The following is an 18,978-nucleotide window of genomic DNA, read 5'->3' as shown; positions in this document are numbered from 1 at the left end:
AAGATGTTTGTGTACTTCAAGCCACATTGCTTCTGTGGTTACTTGTAGTGAAAGTAATCAGCAAACAGCTGGACATACTTTTCCCCAAATCATATATGCCTTACCCTTAGTGTAATTTCTACATAAATTGAAGAAAAAACCCACCATGATTTTTGAAAGGAAACCTTCTTGTTTGTATGTGTACTTGCACATGCATGAACACATACAGAAAGAGTAATTAATTTTTAAAAAATGAACTACAAAAGGAATCCCTAAGCCCAGCAAGCTTCAGTTGATGTGGGCCCTAATCTGTATGGACCACCAGGACAGAATTTTTTTTTTATCAACGTGGCTGATCTCAAATGTGTCAGCGAGCTCTGCCTGATACTTACCATGCATTTGTTTAATATGTGCTTCTGAAAATACAGAGTGAACGTGAATTTAAATAGAAATTGAGAAATTAGGATAGCTCCAAAACAGCTCTGTTTGCATTGTATGAATTCAGCTCCACAAGTATATAGAATTATCAAGATTAGGGATTGCAAGAAGTGTCTAGGAATGCTTTTCCACTCAGTGGGAGAATGTAGAAGTGCAGGCTTCATGTGAGGGCTTTTTGGGAATGAAACCTATCCTGTGGCAGTGGCCCTCGTTGCCTTCATAATTAGTCTGTTTTTAATTACTGTTGCTAAAAGCATCTCTAAGCTACTCTAAAGAGTGAGCACTTACAAAGCTTACTATTGTTCCTTTTTTTTTTCTTTTTTCTTTTTTTTTTTTTTTAATTTTTGTGTTCATTTCAAATGCAGTAACTAATTTCCAGAGTGTATCCTATTAGATTTTTTTTCTGCATTCTCATTCATCTGTAATATTTGAAGGTGCTTTGGCTAATGCTGAGTGCCCTGTCCCTGAGGAGCAAGTTAAACATTCTGCTTAGCTTGCAAGTTTCCAAAGTGTCTCAGGGAAACTTCCAACTGAACTGGAAGGGCCTGGTCCAAGATGAGTGGCAAGTTAATGGAGAGAGAGCTCTCTTGATGAGTGCTTCCCCATGAAGTAAGAGGAAAATACAGGGAGTATTCACACCCATCCTGTGAGAATGAGACTTCTGTGACATTCCTCTGCCTCAGGCATGAAGGAACAGAACTCTCAAGGCTAGCAGTGCAAGTGTAGGACAGAAAAAGGGGGCCATGGCTTTACATGCCTTTGAGCTATGAAGGCTTCTATTCAGCACTGTGCATGAGGGGCCTGGGGCCATGCCAATAACTTATGGGACTTTGGGAGGGCTGCAGTCAGAGCCAAGCAGGTGGATCTGCTACAGCTTTTGTCACTTCTTCCACTGAATAAGAGGAGCTGGAAAAAGACCAAAGCAATCATCTAATCCAAAACCTCTATGTCACGGAGCCCTTTGTACAGAGATGCCAGATTATGGTATGAAATAGGATTTTGGTCCTATGCTGAACATGCAGTGCATAACAAGATTATGTGCTGTGAGACTCAATATTTCTTAGACTTTAAGTTTCTTCCTCTAATTCTTTTGGTTCAGAGTCTCAGACTTGTATTTGGGTGCTTTTGTATTAATTTTGTTTATTTTAATTACACATTATATATATATAAAAATATATAAAATATATATAATTTTTATACTGACATTTAAATAAATAGATGGATATATACTTTTATTTCTTTGTATGCACATTTTATATGTATGTTTGATATATGTTACAGAACTAGGTTGATTTCCATTTTTGTTTCCTTTATCAGGTTGCTGAAAGCAGTCAGAAGAAAGAGGCTTTACAAAAAAGCATTGAGAAATCAAAAATTGGACGTGAAGATACTGTAAGTTGCTTTGGGGGGAGGCATTCATACCAGGAATAATACCAGCTATATGTATGCATGGTTTTTAAATACTAATGTAGTAGTTGGAAATTCTTTAAGAATTCTAATGCTGGAGAAAAAAATTATATTCCTTAATTGGTCATGCACTAATGAGTAAAATATTAACTGGCTGCTCCATGGCCAAGAAAATATGTGAGTTTGTTAATGTTTGTTAATGTTCCAGGCTTTTGCAGACTTAAAGATGTCTTAATTCTTGAACTAGTTAGTGAGGTCTTGAGTTTTTTATCTTATTATGAAAAGGATTTCTAAATTACCATTCCAAACAGCCATGTAAACTTGGTGTTCTTTGGATGCTGAAGCTGGTAACACTGCAAAATAATATTTAGACTTCATGTTTACCATACATATGATATAAAATATTAGAAACACTTCATATGGTTTTCCAAGTCACTGATTTATTTTGAGATGCTCAGTCTGAAGTGGTTTAAACCTCCAGTAAATAAATGCATAAACAAAATGGCCGGAACCTTTCAGGTGGAACTCAGTTTTATAAGAAAATGTCAAATCTTATAATCCAAAATATTTTATAAAAATGCTCTGGGTTTGACTGTAGTCGGGGAATTAAGGCAAGTTTCTCAGTTGTGCTTGTCCTGTTTCCAAATGCACTGTTTGAGTAACTCCACTGTGTGGTGTACCCTAGTTAGAAAAAACCTGTCCTGGAAATCCTGTCAGCTGATGCTTCCAACATTTTGGTTCCATATTCTGCATCAGGAAGAAGTCCCCAGAAATCTAGACCAACATTTAGGTCTCTGAATAGGTCAGGAAGCTTTTTATTTCCAGTGTGTATTTTCAGTATGTGCTGAATTCAGACCGTTGGCAAAAGTACTTGAAATATGTAAGTTTGAAACAACAAACAAACAAACAAAACCCTGGGGAAAAAAACCAAAAAACAAACCAACCCCAGAGGACAAACCACCTCAGCCTTCTGGGCTCCTGTAGAAATTGCCATTGGCTAAAAACCTGATGGCTTATGAAGTCGTACTATCTGGCTTTTTTAGGCTACCCAGTGCCCTAGCATGTGTCCTTTGAATATCTGCCAATACAGTGTTTGGCTGCAGCTACAGACTGAATTAAAAATATGTGCTGAGTTGGCTATGGGACAGCTCATGTTGAGTCAGTATCTACAGATTCTTACTGATCAATAGAATACTTGAGGTTGATATTGTATTCTGTCCCAGAAAAGACTACAGTGCCATAAATATCTGAATTTATTTCTTATATGACTTATAAATAGTGTAGAAAAAAGGAGAAAAATTAACCAAAATCGTGTTCGTACAGAGCATCCAAATTTGTGGAGGTGTGAATGGTAGGTTTTTCTGTAATGCTGACTTAAGTTACTAGACAATCACTCCTAAATATCATGTAGCCTTTAAGCCCAACAATTAAGTGATCTGTTTGGAGTTTTAAAACCTTTGAACCTGATGTGGTTTGTCAAAAATTTTTATTTTGTTCATCCATTTTAGCTTTAAATTTTTCCTTCCAGTTTGTACTCTCCTGTTTTAGTGAAAGAGTTGGACTAGGTGATCTCTAGAGGTCCCTTCCAACTCTGATGATTCTGTGATTCTGCTTAGTTAACAGAATTACCACTCTAAGAAGCAGACACTGACTGAGAAACTTGCTGTTAATTTCAGCAAGTACAGCTACTTATGAGAGACTCAGCTGAAAGCAAAATTAAAAGACAGAAAATTAGCTCTATCCTAGCCCAAACCGGGACGGTCAACAAAAGTTTTGTGTGTGCATAAAATGCCCAACAGATTCAGTGACAGAAAGCAGTGGTGAAAACATATAAATTGATATAATTTTATTTTTTGAAAAAATGTGTGCAGTACTGATTTTTATTTTTGCCTTTTTTTTTTTTTTTAATATCTCCCAACATACTTTGAATCCCTAGAAAGAACGTACAGCTCTAATAAAGGAACTTGCTGCCCTTCAGCACAAAAAAGAGCAGTTAAAGGCAGAGATAGACAAATACAGAGAATGTGATCCAGATGTTGTTGAAGAAATGCGTAAGTTATATATTATTTACAGTGAACTTCTGCACAAAAAGATCTGTACTTCTTTAGCTTAAAGCAAAGCATATACACTGACGGTTTCTTTTCATGTTCTGTTGCATTATACAAGGGATTTTTAATGACATTTACTCTGCCAGCAACTGAGCAGTTAACAAACAATACTAAAATTGAAATACTTAAAAGCATTAGAATTAATATTGGGACCTCTCTTTGTAGGACCATAATAATTCTATCCATTCTAAGTATGCTGAATCCTAGAATGTATGTAGAAAGAGGAGTCTCTGACTCCCACTTACCTCTAATTCCCTGCTGGCAAAACAGGTATCTTTCTACTTACTCTGTGTTTTCTATTTAGAACATAAGCATTTCATTAGAGACACTTAATTTTAACTGATAGGTCAGTATGTTGTTACACTGTTGGCTTTGTTTGTACTGTCTCTGGCATGCTGGGTTTTTGTTGGAGTGTCTAATTCTAGTGGAGTAAGAGGAATGATGAGTGACTTTAACAATTTATCAGAATTGGGCACTGAAATGTACTTCATATTCTGATCCCTTATCATGAAAAGTAAAAAGTATGCATGAAATTTCATTGTATTTTCTGTACTTCAGCTATCACATTTTATTTATTAGGCTCTTAAGTTGCTACCCCAGCACCATTCCATATTCAGTTGGTGTAATGCCAAAATGCATGATGAGGAATCATCACAATGATGAGGAACAGGCACAGACCTTTTTCTGAGAAGATACCTGATCAAATCTTTCTCTTTCCTTACTCTTTTAATGAAGTACACAGCTGTAGAAATATGCTGAAAGCCAGGAACACAATCAGAGTTGGCAGCACACACCAAAATCTGATGGGTACTTTTTATTTTGAGGAGCTGTGACATTTTTTGTCAGCTGCATTATCTTTCCCCAAGGGTGTAATGGTATGGTGGGGAATAAGTAAGATCAAGACCTGAGGTTTGTTGCTGCTCTGCTGTAAAACCCTTGCTGTGTGCTTTTCTGGGGAATAGAAACAGACACATTCCAGCTGATTCCAGCTGTAAAAATGAATGAGGTTAGGCAGATCCCAGCAGCAGAGGGATTCATAGTGCCAGGTATTTTAACTGCTGAGATACCCGTACAGTGAGTGTTGCACTGAATGATCTGAGGACCCCTCTTTTGAAGCATTCCCATGAGCTTGTTCCTAAATGCTAGGCACAAAGGGGCAAATCACAGCTTGAATGGCAGGGCAAACTGCAGTAGCTGTCAACACAGAGACTAATATCCTGAAAAGAGAGGAAGAAGTGTGATCAATATTTACGTCAGTAATGCTCTTACTTTTTTGTTTATTTTGTTGTTTTTTTCTTGTTAGCCTGTGGAAGCTCCATGTGAGCTTTTGCTATGAAGGGATGAGCATTTATGGGAGTGGTGAGTTAGCCTTGGGCTACCTGTAGGATTCCCATGGGAATATGCAGTAGTATTTCTAAAATAATTTGTTCCTGACCTTTCAAAAAATTCCTGCTTCATCAGTTATTGTTGCACTGGCAGTGCACATTGTGGCTGACAGTGGACAAGTGAATCAATGGCAATGCCAGTGTTGGGGACTTAATGTCTTTCTCAAAACTGAATGGAATTTTATAGGCTTTAGGGGGAAAAAATAGTAAGAATTTTTTAAAAAGGTAGAGGGGGCATTACTCTTGTTCCAGAGTGTGGGGAAGCACAAAGGCAAAAGATGAAGGAAGTTATGGTTTTTAGTGAAAGAAAGCAATAAAGAATCTCAGGCAATGGAAGGTGTTTAGCTAGACAGGAAAGTTACTGTTGGTGTTTCACAGAATAACTTTGTAATCAAAGTTACTGGATGTGATGGTTTTGTCTGGGATCAAGTTAATTTTCTTCATAGTAGCTAGTAGGGAGCTATGCTTTGGGTTTGTGCTGGACACCCTGTTGATAATGCAGGGATGCTTTCATTGTACTTTTATATTGTAAGAGGAAAGGAAGACTCAGTTTTCGCTAACACTTCTGAGTTACTGAATTAAGATACCATCATCTTAATCTTAATACCATCATGCCCAGCATATAAAGCTGGTGGAAGAAGGAGGAAGGTGGAGGGTGTTCAGAGTGATGGTGTTTGTCTGCCCAAGTACCCATTACACGATAGAGCCCTGCTCTCCTGTGGATAGCTGCCAGTGGGAAGTGGTGGAGGAATTTCTTGTTTTCCTTTGCTTGTGCACATGGCTTTTGCTTTACCTGTTAAACTGTTTTTATGTTAACCTGTAGATTTTCTCACTTTTACCCTTCCAGTTTTCTCCCCCATCTCACCAGGGAGGAATGAGCAAGCAGCTGTGTGGGGTTTAGTTACCAGCTGGGGTTAAACCATGACAGTGGTTCACATATTTTAAAACATTTTCAAACAGCATAAATTTCTATTAGCTGTGCAATATAGATAACATAATCCTTGTGATTATTTTCAGTTAGATCACCTGAACAAATTACTAACTCTAAATTACCATGTTCAATTTTGAGTCAGAAATCAGAGATTGCCGTTATATTATATAATTGTACCTTTTTAAGAGCTGGATTGTTCAATATGATATTTTTTTAAAATGAGCACTGATCACTCTCTACATTTGGGGTTTCCCTCTTCTTCCATAATGGCTTCAACATGCAAGGGAATCTTTCTCGTAAAATATTTTCTGTTAGAATTTCAATCTATTAATTTCCCCTTCCATATGCTGGATCTTTTTGTTGTGGTATTCTAGGGGTGCATCAAATTGTCATCCAATTTCAGTGGCCTTTCATTTAGTGCATGCTTTGTTGTGTCTTTTTAATAGCTCTTTCCTTCAAAGGATGATTGCAGAAACAAACTTACTGTGTAGTGATGAGCCTCATGAAAATACAGACACATTAATTATAGGGTCAAAATAAAGTTTACATGTTTCATAGCAAATATCTGAAGAGTCAGCTAAAAGCTGAACATCTGTCTTGCTTCCTGAGTCTTCTGGTGGGAAAGTAAAGTTTGACCATGTAACTAAATATGCTATAATGCATATTCACAAGGGGGCAAATCAGAAGACTAAAATACTAACTCAGCTGGGTATTTTTTACTTCACTGCTTGTCCTTTTAATATCAGTAACAAATGTTTTGCTGTATGTTTTGACTTAATTTCCTTTGCTTCTGTGTTAGAGAACTGAAGTATAAACTCTAATGCCTTCCCAAGTTCACAGCATCTGAATGCAGAATTTCAGTACTTGTATGTAACAACTAACTACAGTAAGTAGCAGAATAAACAGGATTTTGGGACTGACCACTAGAGGAAGCTACATAATAGTTCAGTCTTGTGGATATATTTGAATAATTTCATTTTACTGATAGGGTATTGTAAAAATATACATAGAATTACAAAATATATATTATTTCTTCAAACAACCTCTGCAGTTCAATAGTTGGAGCTTGCCTTTGCCACTTGGAAATGTTTAAATCATCTTGTCTGAGTGAGGACTGAGTAACAAACTTTAAAGGCAGTAAAACTGACAGCAGTCATCAGAAATAAAAAAACAAAAGAAAACTGGGATTTTATATTTTCTGTTAAACTTGTAGTACTGCTTCAGAACATAGACCTTGTTTCTCATCTTTGAGGCAGATTTTTGTAGGCTAGAGGGTATTCTCATGGGGAAGCAGCCATTGTAGAGAAGAAATTCTCTATTTCTTCAGGAGAACTGCTTATATGACATAATGTGTGTGTACAGAGTTGGTTGAATTGATACCCTTAAGATTATGAGAGAGGAGAAAGGCATGGAGAATGCAAGTTTTCAGTAGTTCATAATTTATCAAGATTTTCATAAGGTCAATGAAAAAAGCTGGACATAACATCAAAATTAACCTCCTGCATAAGTTTAGTTCTTTCTGCCAACCAGAAAGAGATGTTAAGGAGCTAATAAAATTTCCTGACCATTAATTTTACAGAAATGTTTGTCTAGCATCCTGTGTGTATAAATTACACAGATTTTGCTCCTAATTGTTGGCCAGCTTATAACTGGAAACAGCTAAACATTGTCTGTGTTCACTGTAAAATAAACATTTCTAGAATTTCATACTTGTTCTCCCCCTGTAACTAGAGGAATGTTGATTTATACTATATGAAAACATCTATTAAAACACTCTTGGGTCTTAGCTATTTTTTTCACAGTATCTATGTTTTGGTTACTCTGCATGGAACAGTAATCAGAAATAGTTAGGTACTGACTCAAGTTCTGTGTGATATGATTTCTAATATTTATGGGGTTGGCCTTAGATGTTTTCTGTCAGCATCCCTGTTTCATTTAGCAAGTTTTTAGAATGTCCAATTACTGATAGTTTTCATGTCTTCATTTTCCCCTTTCAAACAGTAATCTGAACATAACTAGACTAACTATATTCTCAAAAATTTGCCATATACAACAAATTCAATGTAGCAACGTTGATGTCAGCTGCTTTACTACTGCTATCTTTGGGTTTTTTTACCATGTAGCAAGTGGCATAAATGGTTCAAATGGACAAGATTTGAAACCACAAATATCCAGATAGATTAAAGATCCTTTTGAGACTTCGAAAGCGTGTTTGTAGAGACATCACTACCAGTCCAGGTCAAGGTTAGGCTATTTTCTAAAAATAGTACTTACATGGCTATATGAACATAAATTTTGGGAAAACATTTACCAAATACCATGAAAATGTTGTGCAATATATACTATGCACTGGAAGATGTTGTCTTTCATTGGAGGTGCATAAAAAAATTTTAATTTTGATGTGTCTAAATGCTGAAAATTTCAGCTTGACAAACTGTTGTAATGGATTATAACAGGGTATACAGACAGTGTAGGGAAATAAAGTTTTGAGTTTACCAGTTTCTTCATTCATCTTAGTACCTTGAGGCTGAATGCTGAAAAGGAAATGTTGATTTGAGCTGCTGGATTTTATAGTGTGCATAGCTTGGGGTTTGGGTTTTTGTTTGATTGTTTTGGGTTTGTTTGGTTGGTTGGTTGGTTTTTGTTTTCTTGTTGTTGATACACTCATCATGTTGTTAGGTTCAAATCTATTTGCAGATCTATTTGCACTCAGATGTATTTAATGTTACTAGATGTATTTAATGTTGCTAGATTAATATTGGGGTTTCTTACTGAATAATCCTTGATCCCAAAGCAGGAACAGTAGTGAAGAAATAAAACTATTATTAGGCTGTACTAGCTATTGGAGGGGCTTTTAAATGAGTTGCATCAGTTTTACTCAAAATCTGTCAAAAAACTGGTAATATACAGAATTACTTTCTATATTTTGTGGCAAAACCTATAATTCAGAAAACACATCTGCAAGGTTATTTAAACTAAGGAGCCTTTTCAGTGCTTTTGGTTAATGAACTGTTAGGTAACTATTTTTATAAATGTAATGATTAGCTTGGAAAAGTGAATGTCTACAAATAATTTTAAGCTCAGTTCTCTTTGCCACCAAAATCAATAGGGCACTGATCAACCCTATAGAGAGAAGGTTTTTTGTTTAATCACTTCTAAAACCAGTATGTTCAGTTTGCAATTAAGAGGATGTTTTCTACCTACTGACCATGAAATATGCACCTGGCATCCAAGTGACAAAGTGTGCTGTGCTTTTTATAGTTTATGCATCAATACCATTAACAAAGAATCTACAATTAGGAATCAGTCATTCTGTTGAAGTTAAACTAGTTTCTCCATCCACACTTATCTTGGCCTTAGAGAGTTAATCTACGCTTTCTTTGGAGTGAACCAGACACTTGATTGAATGTACATATCAAAAATAATAGATTTAAGACCAGACATTTTTTAACCTAGTTTCATCCATCAGAGAATTGTATTTTAATGTATTGATCCTCCTGAATGGATGAGGATATAAGAATTAGTCTATGATCATGTACATAACTTGCAGGCAATCTGCTAATAACAGAAACAAAACTACAAAGCACATACTCCCCCCTTTTGTTTTCTCCTCTTGCTCTTTTATCATGGACTACCAGAATGTATATAGCACCAGTAAAGAAAGAATACATTTACTTGAGTAATTGCACCAAGCCATCAAGCTAAGATTATTTCTTTTGTGCTTCCTCTGTTTGCTCCTTGTAGTGTTACTTGACTTGTCACTTGATTGGAAGGTTGGCAAATTAAATGAATTATTTGAAAGCTACATTGAAAGACAAAGCAAAATGCTTTATAAAACCTCAACATAACTATTCCTCATTCCCTCTAAAAATTATAAAAGTACTTGTATATAATTGTGGCTACACATAAAAACAGTAAGCATAAATTATAACTTTTAAGTAAAGTCAAAAAGGGCACTAATAACTGGAATTACAAATGTATACTTGATCACTAACACTCCGAACTCTTCAGTAATCATAGCAAGCAAGTAAGAATTGAAAGTTTAAGCAGCATTTCTGCTTCTTTATCTTCATCCTTTCCAGTTTTCTTTCTCTCTTGGAAATGAAGGCAGGCTTGTTTGCAGTTCAGTTATTGAAAATGCTTGGTGTTCTTTCAGCAGAGCAAACTTTGAGCTTGCATAGAGGAGCTGCAGAGAGGAATCTGGCTGTGGTTACTGGTGAACAGAATGTGGTAGGTGTAAGGACCTTCCCTGACAAAAGTAGGTTGAAGATTTCCCACCTTGGCTCTTCATTCCTCTGCTGCAGTCTACTGGTGGTAACAGCAAGTGAGTCAGAGTTGTCAGCTAGAGTTAGGAACTGGTGGTATTTATATTCATGTCTGGTGGTGGATTCTTCTCAGGTCTTTGAAATCTCTCTTTTCACTGAACAGTCCAATGAAGTCTTTCTCCATCTTCTTCAGATGTGTCCTGTATCTCCCAGAACTGTCTTGTCTTGTGGTAGTTGTCTTGAAGAGCAACCCAGGGATCCTTTGACCAACTAGGAGTTCATCAGGTGACAAAGGGCATCTTCCTGAACTCTGCAGTGAGTTGAACCAGGTAGAAAATGGATTTGGAAAGAACTGAACAAGGCAGGAACAGTAGTGGGTAAACAGGTGAACAGCTTCTGGCACTTAAAAAGAAGAGAGAATAAAACAGCCTTGAAGAATAATGAGCAAAGGACAACCAGTACATACAGGATGCATCAGCACATCTATTTCTAAGTTGTAAAGCTTACAAGCTTGAAGTAAAATGTGAGGCTTCTGACTGAAGCTGGGAAGCTGAAACTCAGAAGGGTCATTCAGCTTTCAGCAGGAAGGCCCTAATTCTCTGTTTCAGAGAATTTCTGCCCCTGTGTTTTGGCATAAAGTCTGGACTCAGGTAAGAGGATACTCTGCAATGAAAAACTGTCCTAAATGTTTAGACACATGCATATGTGTGTATTTATACCTCGAACAGATTCTGGCAAGATTCTTCTTCTTGGAGACGTTCCATTTACAGCAGTTTGCTTTAATTTTAAGTTGCATTTTAGCTGGTTAAAAAAAAAAACAACAAAAAACCAGACTCAGAAAAGAGGCAGTTGTAAGATCAGATATTTAGCTACCATGTATAACATCCTGCTTAGATAAACTGCATAGTCTTGCAAGTTCCTTTGCCTCAAACTTAAATGCTAAAGATCATAAGGCTTATTTTTATTCATTCTGTTTACTTTGTTTCTTATTTGTTTGTATTGGAGTGGCAGAAAAAATACGTATGATGAGAGGCAGATGGGTGAAATATGTGGGAATCATTTTATTGTCTGTGCCAGTAAAGCTTTATGGCAAAAGTTATTGATCTGCTTAGGAGTGGTAGACACTTGATAAAACTTGGGATGTGGAAAATGGCTACTTGTGTTTACATTTATGATGCTTCCTGGTTTAGAAATGATTCGGCAGAAATCCATTTGGCCATGTTTCAAGCCATGCAGAGAACAGCAACATAATCCATAGATCATTTATACAAGAAACAAAAAGGCTTTTGTGAAATAATTATTTTGCTCTCTGTCCCAGTGTTAGGCCTGCTAGGTTAGTTGTATATGGTACCATTCCTTCACACTGCTTATGGTCATGTTCAAAGGGATTTTTTTTAATAGTTGCTTATATACTTGCATGATTTCCATATGGAAAATGAGGATTTTGATTTGTTGTCTTCAGTGCTAAGTTGCCAGACTGTAAAATGTCATCTTTCCTTGCCTTGTTTAAAAAAACTGTGTTTCCAGTCTCTTATGTTAGGAAATCTGTAAGTTATGGGATAGTGGAGTATGTTTTTGTTACGGATTTATCTAGGTTGGGACCATATACAGCTTAGTGTATATTCCTAATATAGATATCTTGTTCTGTGCTATTTAGCTGCAGACATTTTGCAGGGCAGGTTGTGTGAGTGCAAGACTAAACTTGGCACTGGTAGTGTATTTGAGAATATTTCCAAAGCTTTTTCTCCCTACCTTGCTTTAGCATTTTATGAGCTAGTTTCACTGGCAATAATGGAATATAAAAAAACCCAAAACAAACACAAAACAAAACCAACAACAACCAAAAAAGCCCAACCAACTTGGAAACACCTAGAAGACAGAGAGGTTTTCTCTTTGCAATTGTAAGAGACCTTTATAGTTAGGAGAAATTTGTCTCTGGTGTTTTAATTCAGTTTTTTTTTTCAGTGGTAAAGAAAGTAGGGAAACAGAGTCTTGATGCAACTGCAGTAGTGTGAACCTCTGACTACTTTATAACTGTACTCAAGTTGTATTCATTACTAATTCAGTATCAGAAAAGGGGAGGCAGAATCAAGTAAGTTCAGAGTCCATCATGTCTGTGCATGTGTTCAGTATTTATATTAATGAGATGGACCACAGAATAGAAGATGTACTATTACATTTGCAGATGATGGAAACCAGGAGAGATTGCATGGGCCAAGAACAAGGTGAGATTTCACAATGAGCAGGACAGAGTGCAAAGATAATGAATTAAAATAGGTAGTGGCAAGTGCAAGGATATATACTCATTCAAGGGTATTCTGTTACATAAATGATTTGGAGCAGATAGTTAAGGATGGAGGGTTTGAAAAAAAATGTCAGAGTTATTGTAGTTTACAGAGTGAATATAAGACATTTTTGTGGAGAAGAGCAAAATCACCATACTAAGATACAACAAGGGAAGTATGTCCAGCAGAGATTTGTGTAATAATCTTTGAGTTGGCATTAGGGAGGCTTCAGCTCTAACAGGGTCACTGCTGTATATCCTACTTGAGAGGTATGTAACTAACCAAGGAGAATTCAGAGTAGAACAAGAAGAGCAGACATAGAGTAGCCACATTCTAGGAGGAAAGGTTTTACAAAAATAGGGCTTAAAAGAAGATTGCTTCTGGTTGTTTCTACTTCCTTAAGTTTCCTTTGAAAAAGGAAAGGAATAGCCCTCTTGCTCATGGGGAACTCAGCAGTAAATTGCTGGGGAGGGGGGGGTTCGAAGGTGTTAAGTTAGATGTAAAAATATTCTAAGGATGCCAGTAATCAAACACAGAGCTAGGTTGCTTGGGAAGGTTGTAAAAGCTCTTAACACTAGAAATGTTGAAAACATGCTGCAGACACTTCAGAGATGGGAATAGGTATGGTTGGATCTTCACTGATTCATGTCCAGAGATGAAAGAACCCCCTGTAGTGCCTTCCAGACACTTCTCTGCAGCTTCTGTGTCACAGGAGGCGTGCAGCTGAGTGACATCCTGAGCTGGACAAAATCTGTAATGCTCTGGGATGGGCCTCCTTGCAAAATGCAGTCCAACAGCAGTTTGCTGTGGGTATGAAGTACAGAGCTTTTTCTAGTAAATGAAGTGGGGAGGGAGGAGTTGTGCGCTGAAAGATAGGCTAAGTCTTGTTAGGGAGCTGTGAATCAGAAAGTGGGTGTGTTTGCTTCCCTTTTATAAGTGAATAGTTTCCCCCTTTTCTTTGGATAAGAATAGATGTAGTTATGCAACTAAAATTTCAGCGTGGGCTCTCAGGTAGAGTACTTGAAAGGTAAATGGTCTTTTTCTGTGGGTATATGAATGCACAAAGCTTAAGTGCAAGAGCATGTATTTTGCATAAAAGAATTTTTTTGGTAGCAAGTCTGACAAATTCTGCTCAGTGTTTTTCAAAGGGACACTGTGTACATCCTAATGAAATGTGACAATGTGACCTTTTCATATGGGAAAGAAGGAGCTTTTGCTGATGGGTCTTGACACTTCTTTCAAACACACTAACAAAGATCTCAGACCCTTTAAGAGCATATTTCCAGAGATGTGGATCAGCTTATTAGTAGTTTTACTATGCCCTGCCACGTCTTGCTATATAGACAAGACTGGGGCTACATTATGTGTTTGCTCTGGTTTATTTTCAAGCACATTATATATATATACAGAGCTTCTGCAACAGAAAATCTAATTTAATTCATTCATGTATCAAAATTTCTTGAGTATTTTTTTTATTACAAATTGTTTATGTTATGTACTTTTCAAAATAGTTGTAGATAAGTAGTAGAATTCATAATCGTCAACACTTTGTCTTTTAATTTGAAGGTTTATTCAGTCTTACATGTAAAAAGAGGTACTCCTTTTTATCATTCAATAATATGTCAGTATTCTGTTGAATTTATGATGTCATTTCAGTCAGAAATCATACCTATGCACCAACTTGAATTTAGGCATGAATTTTGAAGAGTTTGTGACTTGTTGATTAATATCATGTGGCTAAGTGTTATGTGGGATACTGGAGTGTGGGGGAAGAAGGATGTTATTTTGGATTCAAAGGAGCTGACAGAATTCTGATATGCTGTCACTCTTCTACACAGGAGCTCTTTATTCTGCCTCGAAGAGGAGCATCCTCTTTGGGAAGCAGGGGGGAAGGTAAAGGTTGCATCCAGGCTTCTCTGCCTAAATACTTGGTTGCAAAACCTTCTTCTAAAGCTGTTCTTGTGATGTTGTGAGTTACCCTGTTGACAATGTTGCGGACTACAGAGTCTCCAGACTTGAATATGGACTTAACAGAAGCCACTTGATCAGATAATTGCCATGATCAATCTTCAGTGGCAAGCTGCAGCCTCTTGATCAGGGCCTCTGGTGTCAGTGTGTGGATGGGCATGTCAGCAGGAGTTACTAGGCACTTAGCTTTTTAACTCCCTCTGGATGACAGGTATAGAATTTCTGTGTTCACCTTCTACCATGGCCTTTAGAGACGGACTCTCTAGCTGCATGAGACATTTTCATTAACAGGAAAGATTTTGGAAGTTGTGCATCACTGGGTATTATTGTGAGGCTTCTACAAGTGAGGCAGGGAAGCACAAGTCTGTCACAGTGTGATGATAGCAAAGTAAATGAGTCTTCTCTAAAATCAGGGCAACCTTTGAGCAGGAGAATGGGTAACTCTACAGAAGGCAAGGCAGAGAAGTCAGTAGAGATTCAAGTTCACATAATATTCTTATGGTAGTTGTCATTTTTCATATTTAAATTCAGTCTAGTGGATGCAGAATTATTACTGGAATTCAAATCCACTTAATGCAATTTGTTTACCCTGAACTATTTCATGAGAAAGATTGGGAATCTTCGGGCTAATAATCCTCACTGGCCCCTGAGAACATTTGCAGCTGTTCTCTGCATTTCATGCATAAGAATTGCAATTCACACTGTAAAATTACTCCCTCACACACATGCTGAAGACTGCACTTATATTTTGTATGTATCTGCTAACAATCCCTTCTGCTGATGAGTGACTGTCTCCTTGAAAAGGTGCTAGTTTCATATTCAGTCGTGTGTTTAAGTAACAAAATTCATACAATATTCTTGTGGCATTAGTTGTGGTAGGTCAAAACCAGCACCAAACTATGTTAGTTTTATTAATATAAGTAGCTTTTCTTATTCTGTAGAAATAGAGGTTCTTGGACCTAAAAAAATGTTTACACTTAAAAAGATTACTTACAATAATCAAATTTATCCTGGAAATGCCAGAGTAGAAGCTAGGAGAGGAAAGAATGCTACTGCTCTTTCTTCATTTCCAAGTCTGTAGGTGGTCGTGAGCTGGTTCTGGTTGTTGAGATCTTTCCAGTGTAGCTATCAGAGCTGGAATATGGTACCTTTACAGTCTGAATTTGAATGCTGTTTGGTGACTTTTTACTTAGTGCTCCGTTTATGGTATGTTCAGGACTTAAAAATTTTTAGAAAGAACTTGAAAGTAGATTTGAAAAATATTTGTGAGGAGATGGTGGTGGTTGTTGCTGTTGCAATTGTTTTTCACCTATAGAAATATCTGAAGTCTGAAGGCTAACAGAGTCTCCTGGAACATATATGTTGTGTTGATGAGGCATGTGGTGGTCTTTCCCTTCTGTGGAAATATGTAAGGCTTCAACAGGTTTTGCCCATTTCATTTTGAAATCACAAGTAGGACCTTTAATTCCTACCACCACCCCTTCCAGAGGAAAAAAGTGAGCAAATCTGGGGGAAGGAGGAAAGAAAAGAGTACAGAAGAGGCAGTAGTTTGGCAGCATGCTGTGAATGACAGTAAGGCTTTCTGAGTCAGATCAGAAACAACTTGGCCTGACCATGCTAAGATTGGAGTCCACATATATTGTGCAGTTCAGATTTGGTCAAAACTTGTCTGTCTTAAGGTTTTGTGCTGCTTGCCTTTACTCTTAGCCAGGTGCTGTCCATTTGCTGTCCAACACTTCTTGCTGCACCTCCTACAGCTGTTCTTGTGCCCTTCTGTCAGCTGTCTGGTGGCCTGCTGCTGAATCCCTGCAGGTCATTGCTAGGATGTCACTTGCCTGCATTAAAAACATGTTTCCAACCCTCCCTCACTTTCTTTTTAGACATTCACTGCTGCTGGGCCTTCCTTTCCCACCTTTGCTTTCCTTTAAGGGAATACAGAGGATTGTCTTTGTGATAAGGACAATCACAAATGCTTCAGACAGTGGTTCAGTTCCCAGAATGTGGGCTTTTCCAGTTCTCTGCACTTCTCTATAGATACCTGGGGTATGGATACCTGAGGGAGAAGAGAATTCCATGAGGACTGGGCAGAGCTATCTCTTGGACCCATAGCCTTTCACTCTTCAGGGCACATTTCCCAGTGTGTTTTGCTAATACAACAGACTAAGTGCTGCAGGCCATGCTGCCTGTGGGACTTGTGTTTCTGACCACACAGTGGCTGGATTTGTTCAGATCAGGAGAGAAAATGCAAGCTTCCACTCTCCTGTGTAAAAAATGCCAAGTGTGTCAGAAAGTGGTCAGTGGAGAATAAGGCTCTGTGTCTCAGCCAAGGGAATGACTTGTATGCTGCAGGTGGGGGAGCAGGAAGTTGATTGATGCATTGCCTCACAAATTAGTGAAATAAATATGCAATATCCAGGAAAAAAATGGGCTATTCTGTTGCTTCCAGACAGCAACTGTATCTTTTGTCAGCCTGTGTGCAGAAATAGTGGTAATGAGAGCATCTGGAAGCATCTGGAGCATACGTTGCCTCCTGTATTGCTCACCTCTTCTGTATGTTTGGCCCTTTCATGGTCTTGCACAGCTTCCATACTGAAGGACTACTTGGTACCTGCCAAAAATCAAGTTCTGATAGAACAGTTATGTTCAGCAGGAGAATCAACAGGACCCCAGCTGAGCTTGGGACCCAATGGTTGGAGTAGTTCTGGCAACTAGCCAGCTGCCCTCAGTGCTGTCTCAGCTTCTCCTCACATAGTTTGTCTCATAATACTTCATTGATATATTTATGTTTTTAGGTTCTTGTGCCATTTTCTTCTTCACATCTTAAACTTTCTTTTTCAGTGTAGTCTAAAAACTGGGAAGCCAATGGCTCTGTGATGCTGTGGAGCTAGAGAATATTGAGTTAGAAGTAGTACCATGATTTCGAGTTACATCAGTACATAAAGTGTGTGTGTCTGGGGGATATCTGATTTACTACTTTTCCTTTCCCTCACCCTCCATACATGTTCACATGTAGGTGACACAACACATGAAACTTCCAACAAACCACTAGAAGAGATTTCCAGAAAGTACTTAAGGCGCTGATTCCTCAATTTGTCCTCAATTTGTCCTCAATTTGTGATCGTTTTGGGGGACTACTGGAAGATGCTGGCAGTGATGCAGATGTAGCTGATGTCCTCAGGTGATGCAGGTCCATAACTCCCAATGCCTGTTTCTCCTTGATGTTGGTTACAGCAGGAAGGCAAGACTACAGTAGAGTTGTGGGTAAGAGTTGATCCAGGGGACTTAATTATTGCCTTCAGATGGCTAAATGATTAATCCATAACCATGATGCAACAGTTGAGATGATGACATAATACTTTCTGCAGATGAATGAGGTATGAGCTGTGTTCCTCTCATCCCAAATTAAAAAAAGGAAACGTAAGGGGAAGTTTTAAGTGAAGAATTAATGGTTTAGCAGACTGCAGCCCCATCCTGCAGCAGTGGCAGTGACAGTCTCAGTCTCACTCAATGTCAAGAGACAGTGCAGCTGTCTCTTGTTTCCTGAGCTTGTTCAGGCTGGACATGAGGAACATGTGAGTGCCTTGCAACTTGCCAGACTACCTGGCATTGCTGTGGATGTAATATGCCTGATGGTCAAAGCAGCTTTCAGCATGGCAGAATAAACCCACACCTGCATCCCTCTGGTGCTATTGTGTACACGGGCATGTGGAACAGTCAGTGTAAACGGGAAATCACAAGCAACAAATGCAAGCACACTTGCACTGGCCTCTTGTGAATGCATTCCCTGGGGATGTCATGTGCTTGAAGCTTTGCAAGTGTCTTGTTTCCCCAGTCCTGAGCCTCCTGCCAGTGGAATAATGTCAGGTACTTGAATACCCAGCCTCTGAAGAACTAAGGCATCTTCTTCTTTCATATTCAGCCAGATTGTTTGAATGTCACCTTCCCCATCCCAAAGTTGTGCTTCCACTTGTGATCCTTCCACACTTATACCATGACACCTTGCTGCCAGTCTGTGATCAGTTAAAATATTTTTCCATTTTATTCATATAACTTTCACTCTCAGGAATTTTTTATTTGGTTGTTTTTCTGTTATTTCTCTGCTATTTAAGTCATTGAAGGTGCTGCCCCACTGTGGGACTTCCCAGTTCTATCTTCCTGCTCTTACTACCATGATTTCATCTCTAGCTGTACTCAGTTACAGGTAGCCACTGC

At 38.0% G+C, this 18,978-nt stretch overlaps 1 protein-coding gene across 1 annotated transcript in view; it reads left to right on the top strand.

The window, feature by feature from the left end:
• Positions 1-18,978, top strand: part of MND1 (meiotic nuclear divisions 1) — a 42,440-nt gene that overhangs the window by 19,805 nt on the left and 3,657 nt on the right. The window contains exons 5-6 of the mRNA XM_008493792.2: positions 1,735-1,809; positions 3,761-3,875. Coding sequence (XP_008492014.2) covers positions 1,735-1,809; positions 3,761-3,875 — 190 coding nt within the window. The remainder of the gene's footprint in view (positions 1-1,734; positions 1,810-3,760; positions 3,876-18,978) is intronic.

The sequence above is a fragment of the Calypte anna genome, chromosome 4A, assembly GCF_003957555.1.
Source record: "Calypte anna isolate BGI_N300 chromosome 4A, bCalAnn1_v1.p, whole genome shotgun sequence".
NCBI lineage: Eukaryota > Metazoa > Chordata > Aves > Apodiformes > Trochilidae > Calypte > Calypte anna.
The sequence above is the reverse complement of the archived record's forward strand: the minus strand, read 5'-3'. Positions and strand labels throughout refer to the sequence as shown.